This window comes from Enhydra lutris, unplaced genomic scaffold (assembly GCF_002288905.1).
Source record: "Enhydra lutris kenyoni isolate GAN:26980312 unplaced genomic scaffold, ASM228890v2 scaffoldscaffold55, whole genome shotgun sequence".
In the NCBI taxonomy this organism is placed as follows: domain Eukaryota; kingdom Metazoa; phylum Chordata; class Mammalia; order Carnivora; family Mustelidae; genus Enhydra; species Enhydra lutris.
Window position 1 is genome coordinate 270,673 of NW_019154139.1, and position 15,325 is coordinate 285,997.

At 60.0% G+C, this 15,325-nt stretch overlaps 2 protein-coding genes across 3 annotated transcripts; both read right to left on the reverse strand.

Annotated features, from left to right (window-relative positions):
- Nucleotides 1-3,730: 3,730 nt before the first annotated feature.
- On the reverse strand, nucleotides 3,731-6,064 carry LOC111157644 (myo-inositol oxygenase). Of its 2 annotated transcripts, none has more exons than XM_022519241.1 (10): nucleotides 6,045-6,064; nucleotides 5,452-5,532; nucleotides 5,151-5,231; nucleotides 4,866-5,028; nucleotides 4,661-4,728; nucleotides 4,445-4,554; nucleotides 4,304-4,371; nucleotides 4,155-4,204; nucleotides 3,935-4,047; nucleotides 3,731-3,839 (listed from the first exon to the last, which is right to left on the reverse strand). In XM_022519241.1, the coding sequence occupies exons 1-10, from the start codon at nucleotides 6,057-6,059 to the stop codon at nucleotides 3,731-3,733; spliced, it is 858 nt and encodes a 285-aa protein (XP_022374949.1). In that variant the 5' UTR covers nucleotides 6,060-6,064. The 2 variants fall into 2 exon arrangements, with proteins under 2 accessions (XP_022374949.1, XP_022374950.1); XM_022519242.1 differs by having other exon boundaries at nucleotides 5,452-5,535; nucleotides 6,045-6,059.
- Nucleotides 6,065-9,718: 3,654 nt separating this feature from the next.
- LOC111157601 (adrenomedullin 2) lies at nucleotides 9,719-11,224 on the reverse strand. The gene is made up of 3 exons (XM_022519156.1): nucleotides 11,065-11,224; nucleotides 10,818-10,938; nucleotides 9,719-10,128 (listed from the first exon to the last, which is right to left on the reverse strand). Exons 2-3 carry the CDS (start codon nucleotides 10,925-10,927, stop codon nucleotides 9,810-9,812), a joined length of 429 nt encoding a protein of 142 aa, XP_022374864.1. The 5' UTR covers nucleotides 10,928-10,938; nucleotides 11,065-11,224; the 3' UTR covers nucleotides 9,719-9,809.
- Nucleotides 11,225-15,325: the final 4,101 nt, after the last annotated feature.

The following is a 15,325-nucleotide window of genomic DNA, read 5'->3' on the forward strand; positions in this document are numbered from 1 at the left end:
TGGGCTCTGGTCATGATCCCAGGGTCAGGGGTGTGGCATCGAGCTCTGCCTTGGGGTCCCGGCTCGGCAGGAAGGCTGTTTCTCCATCTCCCACTCCCCCTGCTTGTGTTCTCTCTCGCTCGCTGTGTCTCTCTGTATCAAATAAATAAATAAAATCTTTTTTAAAAAATTAAGAAGGAAGGAAAGAAAGAAAGAAAAGAAAGGAAGGAGGATGGATTGGAAGGTGCTGGAAGGCTGAGGCCCACGCCTCGGGAATAGGCACACCCAGGCTACAAGGACAGGAGGAGGGCCTCCTGCAGGAGGTGGAGGGTTCTGGGGCAGGAATGCCAGCAGGCTGGAGGAGAGCCAAGCACTATCCTGTCTGTAGGCTCCAGAGCTGCCCCAATGCCCTGGAGCCCAGTGAGGCCTGACAGTCCCCTGGGTAGACAGAAAATATGGGGCCTAGGCCCCCACCAACCTACCCCCAACCCTGGGGCTTTCAGAGGTGGCCTGGTTAGGGTCTGCAAGGAGCAGAGAGAGGATCTGGAGACCCTGGGACAGGAGTAAAGATGGCCTCTCCTGCTCTGCTCAGTGGGGAGGCTCCCTAGGGATGGGATCTGGATAGTAGCTTCAGACCCAGAGAAGCAGCCCGCTGAGCACCACCCTTCCCCAGCCCAGCCTCCCTGGAGAAGGCAGAAAGGCCTCAGCACATCCTCAATGGCCCATCACCCAGGACTCTTCCTCCCGGCCCCTCTCATGCACCCCAGCCCCCCTGAGGCATCTCCAGGGGGTACCCCGAAGCACTCTGCACCCACCCTCCCTGAGCTCACAGGCTGCGGGGGAGTGCAGAGGAGGCCGCCCACACCTGGGGAGGCTACCGGACGGGTCGCATCTTCCAGAGGGAAGCACATGTGAGCCAGTAGCCTGGGGCAGGCTGCTGACACATTTGCGCCCCTCCTGTCCTCACGCCCACCCTGGGCAGGAGCAGAGCAGAGAGGGCAGCCGGCAACGCCACTTCCAGCGGCCACGCCAGGGGTTGGAGTGGAGGTGAGCATTCCAGATTGCGTCTTTAGCCCCCAACACATGGATAGGAAATACCATTTCCTACTGAGAGGCCAGGACTCCTTGGAGAAACAGCAGATTGCAGGTCTGGGGAAGCCTTCAGGGTTAGCCGGAAAATAGCCCTCGTCAGGGAAGGCCACAGAGAACATGCCACCACTAGTGGACCTGTGAGCTCACCGCCCCCCCCCATCTTTGCAGTGTGCACCACACTTGCCTTCCCAGCTGCCGGACACTGCTCCAAGAACACCGCCTTGGGATACTGATGAACCCCCTGCGTGGCGTTGAGACCCCTGTGCAGTGTGTGACTAAATCCCATTAAGGCCTCTGTCCACAATTTTAAGACTCTATCCTTGTTTGTTTTCTTGGTTTTTTTTTGAGATTTATTTATTTGCCAGAGAGAGACACAGCGAGAGAGGGAACACAAGCAAAGGGAGTGGAAAAGGGAGAAGCAGGCCTCCCGCCAAGCAGGGAACCTGATGTGGGGCTCAATCCCAGGACCCTGGGACCATGACCCGAGCCGAAAGAAGACAGTTAACCTACTGAGCCACCAGGTGCCCCAAGATTCTATCCTTGTTTAAGTAGGCTCTACACCCTGTGCGGGGCCCAAACTCACAGCCCTAAGATCAAGGGTCACGCACTCTACTGACTGAGCCATCCAGGTGCCCCTAAACTTTTAAGATTCTAGCAGGCAAATGCAAAGATCTACTTGTCCTGTGGCCACCCAGACAGGCCTCGTATGTAAGTTCTCTTGCTTATGAAACCTGCCACTTACCCCTCTGGAGTGGCCTCTCTTCCATGTCTCCCTGCTCTCTGAGTGTGGAGACTAGTTTCAGGTCTCCCTGAAAAAGGCAGAAAGGCCTCAGCACACCCTCAATGGTGGGGGAAGATCCCAAGGGGCTTGGGAACAAACCCCTGCATTTGTGGATACGCCCTTATTTAGAAAAAGCATCTTGCAGATGTGATTATAAAGATCCAGAGATGAGGAGAGCATCCTGGCCTACCTGAATGGGCCCATCACGAGGGTCCTTACAGGAGAGAGGCAGGGGGGCATGGGCAGGCGGAGAAGCCGTGTGAAGACAGAGTGGGGACATGCAGTCACAAGCCAGGAGACACAGGCAGCCTCCTGAAGCTGAAGAGGCAAGGGGGGTCCTCCCTGGAGCCTGTGGAAGGGTCACAGCCCCGCCCAGCACCACACCCTGATCGGACTTCTCCTTCCAGAACTCAGGAGAGCCCATTTTTAAAGCCACCAAAGGTGTGGAAATTTGTCACAAAAACACAAAGAATTAACACAGTCTGGGTGTCTTTTCACACCAAACAGCAGGATGTCCACCAGAGACGGTTGTCACATCACGAGGACCTTGGAGCCATCTGCAAGTCCCACTCCAATCCTGGCCGAGGAGTCGGAGCACCAGGGAGGCGGTCCTCCAAGGCTCCGAGACACAGATATGCTGACATCTACACATTCTTCCCTTTTTTTAAAGATTTTATTTATTTATTTGACAGAGAAAGAGGGAGAGAGGGAGAGCACAAGCAGGGACAGTGGCAGGCAGAGGGGAGAGCAGGCTCCCTGCTGAGCAAGGAGCAGGATTCGGGACTCGAACCCAGGACCCTGGATCATGACCTGAGCCAAAGGCAGATGCTTAACCCACTGAGCACCCCAGGTGTCCCTGAAATCTACGCATTCTTAACCCAAAAGAGGCAAACAGATCACCTTCCCTGTGGTGCTAGGAGCCAATGCTTGCAAACCAGTAAGTTAAGAGTAAGAGTGAGGACTTCACTTGCCTTTCCTGGAGGAACTAACCAAACAGTGCTTCTCTCTCCTGCCAGGGTCTCTCAGATGAGTGAGGAGGGTGGCCGGGGTGGGGGGGATCGTCACTGTTCTGCCTTCTCAGGTTCTAGTGTGAAGGAGGTGGGTTCCAACAGCACAGCCTCTACCGCCCGGTACAGACTACGCGATGGCCTCTGGAGCACTCGCCCCGACAAGCCAGCTCTATGTCTGACGAGGCCTCTGTATGCGCTCACATTGGCGGGGAATACCCAGGAAACAGGAGTGCCACGGGGGTGCGACCAGCACAGGGAAACTCCCCGAGACCAATGTGCCACTTTCTTCCAAGGAATAGGCTGCTGGAAGGTACGAAGCCGGCACTGACCTGTAGCACTGGGGGCCTGTCCTTGGCCGGGGTGGGGTAGTGTGACAGTCATACTAAGGTCATTGGCCAACCCCAGACACACGTGGCACTTCGGGGCTCGCGGGGATGGCCCTTCGGCTCTGCACCAAACCCGCACACTTGTTATACGAGGTTTTCTGTAATCTGTTTTGCTAGCTATCGAATGTTTTGCTTCATTTTGCTTTTTTAGGGACACGGAGCCCAGAGCATTTGGTGACTATTTTGAGAATGTGAGGACGGATAGGGCAGCCCCAGATTCTGAGGCCAGAGCTGGAACGGCAAGCAACAGGCCTGTGGTGGCAGGTGAGACGGGATATACATGTCCAAGGGCCCATGACCGCCTCCCCACACACAGTGTGCTGTTGCCACGACAGGCGCCCATGTCAGTGAAGCTCAGACCCCAGGCAGCTTCAGGGTCTTTATTGGCCCTGGGCAGAGTGTCAGGGCAGGGGGCGTTGACCTAGGTGAGCAGCGGAGCCCCCGACAGTGGCCATCCTCCCAGGCCCCCCCGGCCAGGCTGGTCACCAGCTCAGCACCCCAGGGCAGTACTTGTCAATGAGGCCCTGGTAGTAGGGCCGCAGCGTGTCCACATCCGGCAGTTCCGGGCTCTTGGTGTAGAGGTCAAATTTGCTGCAGCAGGGAAAGGACCGTGCCTCATAAGGAAGCCCCCAGCCCCTCCAGTCCCCTCATGCCCCCCCCTCGGCCCCCCACAGGGATGGCTGTACTTAAACTCCTGCACCCAGGGAAGCATGGCCAGGTCCCGCTCACTGCACAGCTGCCGGTAGTCGCCGCCCGTATGCCAGGGGTAGAAGGAGTGGAACCGGATGATGTAGAAGGCCTAGGGCAGAAGGAAGCCACGGCCAGCGAGCTCCAGGCGCAGGGGTTGGGGGGGTGGGGGGGGCGGGGAGGGCGGGGCGACCACACGGGCCCCTCCCCTCCACCTACCTCTTGGGGAAGAGAGAATTTGTTGAACTTCATCATCTGATACATGTACTCTGCCGGAGACACGGTGTCACTCCCGGGCTCCCAGAGCCGTGCTTCCCCGCCCTCCGGGGCCCCCACCGTCCTCACTGCCCACCCCCGACTGGCCTCACCGTCATGGCCCCAGGACATGAGGACGTGCTCCAGGCCGCAGTGAGGCTGGTACATGCCGAGCTCCGTGCTGCAGGGACAGACAGAGGGTGAGGGGCACGGGCGCAAGGGGGGGAGGGGGGCCGGTGGCCGGGGAGGAGCACCTGTATAGGGGATCCTGGAGGTCCGGGTTGTCCTGGAAGGTGGAATCGCAGAAAACCACAGAGGCCTGGGGACGGCAGCCGACTGGGAAGGTGTCTCCAACTACCGCCCACTGTGGACAGGCAGCCACCAGCATGTGTCTGGCCGGCCTACCTGGCGGGTTTCCAGAGCCCTGAGCCCCAGCCGTCCCAGCGGCACCCCTCCACCCCTGCCCTTACCTGGGGCTCCCCTGCCAGAACCAGGACCTTCCCCAAGTCATGCAGCAGCCCCACGAGGTGGAACCAGTCTAGGAGGGAGAGGGACAGAGCAGGCTAGTGGGGATGACGAGACTAGGTCAGAGGCGGAGGAGGAGGCTTGGGGCGCAGGGGTGAGGCCAGGAAATGCCAAAACCCATCTGCAGCCCACCACGGGAGGGAGGCGCACCCTTGTCGGGGTGGGCTTTCCGGATGCCCTCAGCAGTCTGGAAGGCATGGAAGGAGTTGGGGAAGTCCACGTCTGGGTCCGACTCATCCATCAGCCCGTCCAGCATGTCCACAGCTTCCAAGACAGTCATTTTCTTGTAGGAGAAGGCCCCAAACTGGGCGTGCTAGGCCAGGAAGGGGAGGTCAGCACGGCCACGAGATTGGTTGGATCAGGGCCCGGCCCCTCTCCATCCATCCGTTTGGCCTGGGGAGGTGGGGACTGGCAGGTGAGGAAGCTGCCAAGTACCTTCTTCCTGACGAAGTCCACGGTTTGCTGAGTGTGCATGAGCTTATACGTGGCAAAGACACGGTCCAGGAGCGGGCCAGACTGCAAACCAGAGGTCAGCTAGCAGACTCACTGGTCAGTCCCTGCCCTTCACACCTCTGGGGGCCACTGCTCCTGTCTCCCAAACTTGGCCCCAAAGATGTGAATGAGAGCATCCAAGAGAGGACCCTGAGCCGTGCAAAGTGGCAGGTGCTGCCCACCCCCAGAAAGACAGGCCTGGGGTGGGGTGGGGCCGGGGCCGGGGTGCGGGTGGGGCCCTTACCCTGTAGTTCCGGAAGTTGCCCTTGTCTTTGGCTACCTCTGGGTCCACATCAGGCCGGTAGACCAGGGAAGGGTCTGGGCCCTGCTTGGGTGGGGGATTACGCCCATTTCACCATCATGCCAGCTCCATGAGGAAGTGAGGCCATCCCCATGGGGACACCAGAGCCTAAGAGATGGACCAGCAGGGACGCCGGTGGCCAGCAGGGCACAGCCCCTCCCGAGCACATCTGCCATCAGAGGCAACCTTGCCATGGGTGTCCTTCTCTGCAAAATGGGCATCAGCCAGAGGCCTGCTTCTAGGGTGATGCAGGAGTGCCCGGGATGCCGTGTGCGAGCACACAGCACCAGCGGCCGGCATCTCCTTCTCGGGACCTGGGTCTGCAGGGAGCCCAGGGGTGGGGCTGCTGACCCTTGCCCCAGCTAAGCCTAAACAGCAGGAGGAAGACAGGAAAGAGGGAGCCCTTTGACCGGGACCAGCAGACTGGTGGGAACCAGCTGAGAGAGGGTGGGAGGCTGCCAATCTTTCCCAGGAGGGACGACTAGCCCAGGTAAGCAGGCCGTGGGGCCACACCGTGCTGGGTCTAGAGTACTCACCACAGCCGCCTTCATCTCGAGGGAGCAGAGCTGGCAGGTGGGTGAGAGTCCCCCGGGCCGTGTGCCCCTATATATGCCCACAGCTTACATAAGTGACCGGACACCACCCAGCCCCTTGGCCTTGGCCCTCGGTAATGAGTGACCATCCACCGTCCTCCTGGCCTCAGAAGTTAATGTGTCAGCACGGGAGCAGCTCCCGGCGCCCCAACCCTGGCCCCAGCCCCCTCTCCCTGACTTCGGCCTCCCTGAACCACTAACCTGCTCCGGATGGGTAGCCCTGAGTGGCGGCCAGCCTCCGGTGGTCCCTGCAGGGTTTTAAACCCCACCCTGGCCACCGTAGGCCCCTCCCAACTGGTCCTGCAGACCCTGGACCCCACCCATCAGCCTCAGGCCCTGGGGATTCTGGGAAGTGCAGGAAGAGTCTGTCTGACACTTGCTGAACAGGAGCGAAAGAGTTTATTCACCACCATTGCAGTAGGGGAGAGAGAATCCAGCAAAGACAGCGGGGGGCTTGGCTGCTGATAAGCAGAGTGGGGTCCGTGGATGGAAAGTTGCTAAGGGCAGATCTCGAGGGGAGAGGGGGATCCTCGCTAAGCTGTCCCACGGGAATCCTGCTAAAAGACCGGCCAGGTGATGGGATCTCGAGGGTGGGGGTGGGGATCCTTGCCTAATACTGGGTGAGGCCTGGTGGAGCCGCAGGGCTGGTTTGTCGAGGGTGGGCTCTTTGTCTGGCATTTGAGGTGGGCAGCTTGGTCTGGAGTCGGGGCAGAGGTGAATCCAGCCGGTGTTTACCGTGCGTGAACCGGGGCTGGGCACTGCGGACACAGTGGGAATCTAACTGAGGACACACGCCTGCCTGGGAGCTGACTGTGTCCAGGGAGGAGGCAGACACGCAGCAAAACAAGACCTTGTCACCAATTGGCAAGGCCGGTGCTCTCAAAAAAGATGGGGGGGTGTCCAAGTATGGTCAGTGGGGGACACTCAAAGTGTCAGCCTCCACCTGCGGGGGTGTGGGTCAGAGCCCCTACTCAGCATCACTGAGGCAAGAAGGCTGTGGGAGTGGGGGCTGCTCCTGCCTGTGCGGAGAATAAACTGGGGGCAGTGCTGGGCCCCCCGTGAAGATGGCGACATGCAGCCTGTCCAGCACTCTCCAGCGCGTGACATAGTCTGTGTCGTTGGCTTAGTTCTCCTTTGAGGTTCTTTTCCCTCTGCCTCCTCCCACTGTGATGTCCGGTGGGAGGGGGGTAGTTTGTCGTTTCTTCGTGCTCGGCAAACAATGCTGACGGCATGGGGGGGCTCCAGGGAGGTGACCGGAGCCTTCACCTACAGAAAAAGGAGCGAATGAACAGCCCACAGTGCTTGTCTGAGGAAGACGTGGCTGGTGGGGGCTCTGGGGGAGCTTGGGTGCTGCCACTGAAAGTCCGAGTGAGGCATCAGGTAGGAGGCCCCAGCGTGGCCTGGAGCTCAGGGGCCACTGGGAGGCCACATGTCATGGCGCAGGGATGCCTGGAGGTCCGCTGTCCATCCTGCTTTGAGGAAAATCCACTCCACTCTGTGGAGTGCCAGGGCACATGGCATGGGACCTTGGGGGTCTGGTCACTCTGACCAGTGTGGGGGTGTCCCTGGAAGAAAGAACAGTGTACGTGGAGGACAAGACGATACACAGGCCCAGGACTGGCCGCCTTGGTGGGTGGGGTGGGGGGGTCTTGGCCACGTGGCGCCCTGACCAGTTCAACCCTCCTAGATCCCTCCTCTTCGTTTCTCCCCAATCCCCCTTGCCAGGCTCTCACTGCCCGCTCTCTCTGCCTGCCCCTGCTGACACCCTTCAGTGGCTCTGAGGCCCGGCCCGCTGGCCTCTCCTGCCCTCACTCACTCACGCTGGTTCCAGCCTCTCTCAGCGGCTTTTTGGGGGTGGGTCCCCGGCCACACCCACAGCTCCTGTGGACTCAGGGCCTGGGCTCTCTCAACGCCTTCCCCCGGGCCCCTTGATGCTTCCTCCAGGCAGCCTTTCCTGCCTGCTGTGCTCTGCTTCCCACCCTCCCTGCAGGGCCGGAGCCGGCCTGGACTGTCCCCTTGCTGCCTAATGGAGGGATGACAATGCCTTTTCCAGCCAGGCAATTCCCAAGCCAGAAGAGCAAGTGCCAGGGTGGGAGCCCAGATGGGCATTTCCAGGAGCCTCCCACCCTTAGGGGGCCCAGGGTCTCTGAGGAGCAGGCCTGCCCGCAACCCTGAGCACCCATGACCTCTGTGGCTGTGGTTTCTGCTTCAAGAGGTGGGAGAATGTTGACGCTCTCCTCTCAGGGTGACTGACAGATGTTGACAGATGAGGTGCGGTGAGAGTGTTTGCTGGTGCGGAGCACTAGAAACCGCCTTTCTCCAGGACACCCCCAGGGGTTGGCTCTGGTGGTTAAGCATCTGCCTTCTGCTCAGGTCATGATCTCAGCATCCTGGGACTGAGCCCCGTGTCGAGTCTCATGTCGGGCTCCGTACTTGACTAGGCATCTGCTTCTCCCTCTCACTTTCCCTCTGTGCTCTCTATCTCTCTCTCAAATTAAAAATACTGTAAAAGAGGGTCCCCTGGGTGGCTCACTGGATTAAGCCTCTGCTTTCGGCTCAAGTCATGATCCCAGGGTCCTGGGATCGAGCCCCGCATCGGGCTCTCTGCTCAGCAAGGAGCCTGCTTCCTCCTCTCTCTCTGCCTGCCTTTCTGTCTACTTCTGATCTCTGTCAAATAAATTTAAAAATTTTTTTTTTTAAAATACTGTAAAAGAAAAGAAAAGAAGAGAAACCACCTTTCTGAACCCTGGGTGATGCCTGCCTGATGGGGGAGGGGCAGGGGGGTTGGATATCAGTGATATGGAACTAACAAAGAAAGGCTCAGGGATCACAAACCAAACCTAAAGGCCCAACCTGGGGTGAATACACGTGAGACGCGCCAGCGATCTTGCTCCAACCTTTAAAGAGTTTATTTATTTATTTGACAGAGAGAGAGAGAGAGAGAGAGAGATCACAAACTTGAGTGGGGATCACCTCTTTGGATAGGGAGAGCATCCCCTGCCCTGAGGGATGGGAAGGGGCCTTCGCTGGGTGCTGCCCTGCCCTGGAACGCCCCAGTGGACCTCCAGAAACTCAACGCCTTCTCCCAGGGTCCCCAGCTACTGGGCTAGAGATCCAGGGAAGGGTCTCCATTTTCACCTTGAGCCCAGGCCCCAGAGTTGGCAACTGGAACAACACAGTTCCCAACAGGGCCTGTCCTCCCTTTACCCTGGCCCTGGGGACGGGGACCACAGTGGGGTCCTCCTCTCTGCTGCCCTCCCAGTCTCGAGGGCACAGGGAGTGGACGGGCTGGGGACCTGGGACAGTCACAGTGTGCGTTCCCAGAGTCAGGGTTGAGTCTGATGATGTCAGGATGCAGCGGGAGGTGGGGGACACCCTGGCTTCTGCTCCACATCCTTGGGCAGACCCTGCCCCTCTGAAACCCTTTTTAGAGGTACAGACTCTGCCCACAGATCCACTTGGTTCCACACATGTGCGTGGGTTTCCGCATCCAAAGCTGTTTAAGGGTGCTCACTACAGAACCTGCTGGGGTGGGGTGGGAGTTGCTTTGGGGCCTGCGCACCGTTCTGGTGACTGGGGTGTGCAGGAGGTCCAGGGGCTGGATGGGGGCTGGGTGGGGGCTGGGTGGGGGCTGGGGGCCCAGGCGCAGCTCTGGGACGGAGGTACAGCATCCTGGTGGGGCCAGGCGTGGGGATGGCCCTCTCCACCTCAGCCGTAGCTGTGGGGGCTGCTGGGGTCCATAGGGGCTGAGTCCCGTGGGCCGGCTGACCCCACCAGCTGCCATAGGCGGTGGCTGAGGTTCTGCACTTGGCAGGTGCCCAGCACACAGCCCACTCTCAGGAGCTGGTCTCGGGACCTACGGGGGCCCAGGTGCCGGGGGGGACCGCCCCGGAGAGGCCACCCTGGAGCAGGGGCTTGGCTGGCGCTCCTCTGTGGATGCAGGGCCTGCTGTAGCCTCCAGACCACACGCCGAGGTGTGGGGTGACGAGGCTTCAGGCCACTGGAGGGGGTCCTGGCTGGGGGCGCCCTGCAGAGGGGGATGGAGGAAGTAAACCTGGTGGCCCAACCTTTCTGAGACCCCCACGCCCACCTGCTTTCCCTCCACGCAGGCCTGGGGTCATGGGCAGGGGAAGCCAGTTTCCCCAGCAGCCTGGAGCACGGCCAGGGGAAGCCCGCAGCACCCCTCCACGCACACACACAGCCTGGAGCACGGCCAGGGGAAGCCCATGGTCCCTCTGGAGCTCTGGGCTTGGGTCCTGTCTCCCAGCCACCTCAGCAGCCCAGGTTACAGGGCCATTCACCTGTGCAGGGCACATGCCTCCCCGGGCAAAGGGCAGTGCTGGCCTCTGTGGGTCACTATGTTCATGACCCGCATGACCCTGCCCCCTCCCAGCCCTCCACTCGGGGGTTGGGGAAAGGTGGGCAATCCTGGGGATCCCTCCAGCCTCCCCTCTCTTAGCCAACCTCTCCTTGAGAGGGTTGCTCTACCAAGGGGAGTGCCCTAGAAGGGAGGGACACAGAGGGGCCTCTTGCCCTGCTCAGGATTTGCCGAGGCTTATTTTCTGGCCTTGATTTGGGAGGTTAAGCCCCAGCAGCAGGTGGGGGCTTCCCCGATGCTGGAGGAATGGGAGGAGGGGCTGCTGGGGAGGGTGATGGAGGGTCCCTGCCGGGGCATTCTAGTTTCCTTCCCTGTGGGCTGTTGTGAACCCCACTCACCTGGGCGGGGCAGGCCGCCGGGTCCTGCCTGGGCTGCGGGGCAGGGTGCCTGGGAACAGCAGGTGGAGGAGGCTGATGCAACCCAAGGCAACCGTCAGGAGCCGGGCCATGGCGGGCGGGGCTGGAGGGAGCGTGAGCCAGGCAGGTGTGGGGGACCGATGGCTCTCACCTCCGCCACCCCTTTCCCCAGCCCTGCTGGGAAGCCCTGGTGATCAGGTGCACAGGCGTGGGGACTGGAAGCTCCTACCTGAGTCCGTCGGTGGCCGATAGGTATCAGGAGAGAAGCAGCCAGTGGGTTTGGTGCCGGCTGGGCAGGGAGCGCCTGGCAGGTGGGGAACCTCCCCAGTCAGTGTGTGGTCTGAGGTTGGTGGGTTGGTCTGGGGCCTGCCTGGGACCCGGCCTCAGCACCTCCCGAACTAAGTAGTTTTTCCAGGAGGAGGCGGAGCCGGATGCCCCAGCTGGGCAGGAAGCCCGGCCCTCCTGCTCCCTACTCCAGCCCAGCCCGTTGGGCAGCACAGAGGGGGTAGTCTGACAGAAGCCCCATCCCGCTGGGAAGTGCTCCGACTGGCCAGGGCCCCCACGGCTACCCGCCTCTGGCGCTGTCTGGTGGAGAGGATTGTCCGGGAGCCTGGGGATCTTGCCCACGGAAGGAGTGGGTATGTGTGAGGGGGGGTTGCTGTCCCCCAGGCCGGGTCCCACCCCCAGACATCTGCCCTGCCTGGCGGCCTGGGGATCTGGCTAGAATCACGGGAGTGGACAACAGCACTCTAGCTGGTCGGTTCCGCACGGAGGTGATTTGGAGACCCTCCCTCCAGACCCCCCCACAGCTGTATTCTGAAAAATCCCCACCCTCTTTCCCTATTACTGAAGTAGTAAATGGGTTTTGTATGAAATTTAAATAAGTAAAAAGTGAGACCCCTGCATTGCCACCCTTTCTCTTCTGCACACTAGTATTATGCTGGGGGCCAGTGGTGGTGTGTGTGTGTTTCACGGTGTTTGTAAGTAAAAACATACGTATGTAAAGAGAGAGACCTCCAGGCCCTCCTCCTATATGTAGGTGTTCTGTAACTTCTTTTTTTTTTTATGATTTTATTTATTTATCTGACAGAGATCACAAGTAGGCAGAGAGGCGGGCAGAGAGAGAGGGGGAAGCAGGCTCCCCGCTGAGCAGAGAGCCTGATATGGGGCTCGATCCCAGGACCCTGAGATCATGACCAGAGCCAAAGGCAGAGGCTTAACCCACTGAGCCACTCAGGTGCCCCTGTTCTGTAACTTCTTAATTGATCTTTTATTAATGAAGAATTAGGCAATGTCTGGTCTTTTCAAGAGCAAGAACCCTTCTGTTGTGAGCTCAGAGAAGTGTCAGGATAGGATCCTTTCCTAGGAGAGGAAATTCTGCTCGAAGGTGAAGCTGTGTTTGTGTTGACAGATAGTGCCAAGCTGTTCTCCACAAAACTTGTGCCGTCCACTCAACTGATGATGGGCGTGTATTGGCCGTTCTTTGGGCCTTTGTCAATCTGAGAAGGGACAGTTACCCCCCATCCCCCCCCAAGATGTATCTTTGATCATCAGAGTGTCTCTGTGTCCATTCCCATTTCCTCCTCTGTCTTAGCTGCTCCAGTCCTACTGCCTCTGTCAAGTCACCACGGATAACGTGGTCACTCTCTGTGCCTACTGCTGCGTACCCTGCAGGAGCTCAGTAAACACTTGCTGGGTGAATAAATCGACAAGTGTTGAACACATGGCGTGTTGGAGAGTTTGGTTTACATCCTGAAGAAGGTAGGGAAGCACCAGCAGCCATTCTGCTTATTTATTTATTTATTTTTGCCACCTGGGGGAGGAGAGAGTGAAACCATCACCGTTACAGTAGAAAAGTGCCATAGGGAAGGAGGGGTGCCTGGGGGCGAGCAGACGGGTCTGAGAGAAACTGAGTGACACTGGGGGGCAGGTGAGGAGGGTAGGCCCTTCTATTTGCCAAAGCAGGAAGCCCCTAGTGAGATAGGGTGGGTTTGGCCACCTGGGGTCATCCTGGCAGGGGTCTGGCTGCCATCTAGCCTCGTGGGCCTGGGGCTGAAGAGAGAGCAGAGCTGGATGGAACACAGGTCTGGGAGTTCCATAAATGGCAAGGCTCTGGGAGGCGAGAGGTGTGGTGAGCTCTGCCCCAGACAGTGCAGAAAGAGGACAGAAGCCGCATGCTAGCTCTGGAGGGACAACCCGGGAAGGGGGCGGGCAGAGGACCCCGGGACAGCCAGCCCTTTCCCCACAATCTGTCCACTGAAGTCTGCCATCTTTCCAAAACTCAGAGGTGATCGCACTACTCACTCCTCCAATAAAGAAAAAATTAGATCAAAATTCCTTGCCTCTGGGAGATTTTTTAATCCAGGAAAGTGAAGGTAAACTCAGCTCACAGGCCTGTGGCTCCATGCATTCTTTGTTTCAGAGTACTTGCTGCCACCATGGGCGTGTGCTCCCATCTCTCCCCAAACCCCAGATGCATGGGGTGTCCCCGGCCCCCCCCAAGTCCCTGCGACTGGATGAGAGGCCCCCTCTGTGGCCCCACAGCCCTCCGGACAGCACATCTCGCGGTCCTTGCTGTGTGTAATGGTGCGTGTCCTCCAAGGCCAGACCCGGGGCTACCTTCGGTACGCTCAGTTGCAGGAGCTGCTTGCCTGTGGAAATTCGCAAGACGCCCAGAGGTTTCCCTGGTGAGCGGGGGACTGATGGGGCCACAGGAGGCAGGTGGTGCTGGTGACACTGGCAGGATGCTTTAGAGAAGAAATTTGTGTGGGACAAGGAAAGCTAGCGTGGAGGCCGGCTGGGGGAAGCACTTGAAAAGAGCTTTTGTTTGAATGTTTTAAGGTGGGGAGGTTGAGTGTAATCCTCATGGCCAGGATCCGTAGAGAGGGCATGAGTGAGGAGGGGGCCACTGAGAGGGAATGGCAGGCAGTGGGGAGGTGGGGGGGAGGGGGTAACCACGGAAGGAGGAGTTGGGGTGTGAGGGGGCAGAACTGGGGTTTGGTGCTGCAGCAGAAGTCTTCCTGTCTGATGGCTTTGTTCTCTCTGTGAAGGGGGGGGCAGTGGGGTCGTCTCTGAGACATAGCAGGTGGGGTCAGAGGCTGACCAGACGTCAGCAGGCTGGGCAGTGGGAGGAGTGTCCGCGATGTCATCATGGCCACTCTGCACTATAGGGGGTGCGGGGCTGTGCATGGCTGGGGTTTGACAGATGGGGACACAGAAAACAAAGTCAGAGAGGCGGGGGCTGTCGAGGACAGGGGCAGGATGACAGGCGATCGGAGCCGCAGTGGGTGGTAAAAGGAGTGAAAGAGGAAGCCAGGGAGAGTCATTCCCTGCAGGAGGGCTTAACCTGTTGGAGAGAAGAGGTAAGGGGGGGCACAGTGCCCCAGAAGAGGAGGAAACAGGCAGAAGCACGTGCCTCTGAGGGTGACATGGACAATACAGTGGTCAGGAGACTTGGATGGCGAGAAACTCAGTGGGGGGTAGCATGGTCTAGAAGGGACCCCAAACCTACCCTCGACCCTATAGAACCTCTGAGACGGCTGCAAGGAATGGGCTCCTTATGGCCTGGGGGGGGGGACTGGGGCGCAGGGTCTCCACAGTCTCTGAGGGACAGCTGGCCCTGGGCTCAGGCACCAGGCCAAGGGACTTTCCAGGGACCCTGCCAGCGCATGCACAGCTCACAGGTGTGGTAATGTGGAGGTGAGGACCTATTTGGGTATAAGTGACAGAAACCAGCTCAAGCCACCTGGGGCCAAAGGGAGGGTTTCTCAGCCTGTGGACCCAATACCCAATACCCAACAGAAGCAGAGGTGTGGCAGGGCCGCTGGCCCAGGCGGGGGAGCAGGGGGAGCTCCCGGGTCCGTCTCACGCCCTCTCCCGCCGGCTCCTGCCGGGGAGCGGGGAGGGGCACGTGGATGGGGGCGGGGGGGGGCTGCCTCCCCGGGTTCCTGCGCAGCCAGGCACCGGAGAGCAAGCCCAGTCCCGTCAGCCCCACATCTCCAGCTCCTCTCCCAGCACGCCCTGCCCGAGACCCCGCGGCCCCCTCGGCCACCCCTGCGCACTGCGGGGAGGCCCCGGCCGGCCCTTGCCCTCCGGCGTGCGGCCTCCTCCCAGGCACCGCACCGGCCTGCAGGTGCTGTCGGCTCAGACGCTGGTCCTCACAGCGGGACGGGCAGTGCACCTCTTCAAAGGGCACCCCACCCGGATGGGGCTTCCAAGTGGGGCCCGAGCCCTCCTCGGGCCGCGAACCCCAAGGGCGAGGGCTGAGTCCTCCCCCGCAATCGCCAGGTTGGCAGCTCCTCAGGGGACCGCCCCGGGCTCGTCCTGTGCCCCGGGCGTGGGAGATCCGGGAGCAGGCCAGGGCCCTTCTGCCTCCCTCCAAACTGACCGCGCCGGGGTACAGCGGGATCCCCGGACGCTCACAGGAGCGAGGCCCGGCCCGTCTCCACCGCGGCGTAGGAACCGGGAGCTCGAGGCCGGCTCGGATCCCA

Excerpts from the sequence above, each read along its gene's own strand:
- LOC111157644 (XM_022519242.1), bottom strand. Across the intron at positions 4,729-4,865 it reads GAAAGCCCACCCCGACAAGG|ACTGGTTCCACCTCGTGGGG; the intron begins GTGCGCCTCCCT and ends TCTCCCTCCTAG. Across the intron at positions 4,048-4,154 it reads AATTCTCTCTTCCCCAAGAG|GCCTTCTACATCATCCGGTT; the intron begins GTAGGTGGAGGG and ends CTTCTGCCCTAG.
- LOC111157601 (XM_022519156.1), bottom strand. The coding sequence starts at position 10,927 with ATGGCCCGGCTCCTGACGGTTGCCTTGGGTTGCATCAGCCTCCTCCAC. Across the intron at positions 10,129-10,817 it reads CGGCGGCCTGCCCCGCCCAG|GGCGCCCCCAGCCAGGACCC; the intron begins GTGAGTGGGGTT and ends CCCCCTCTGCAG.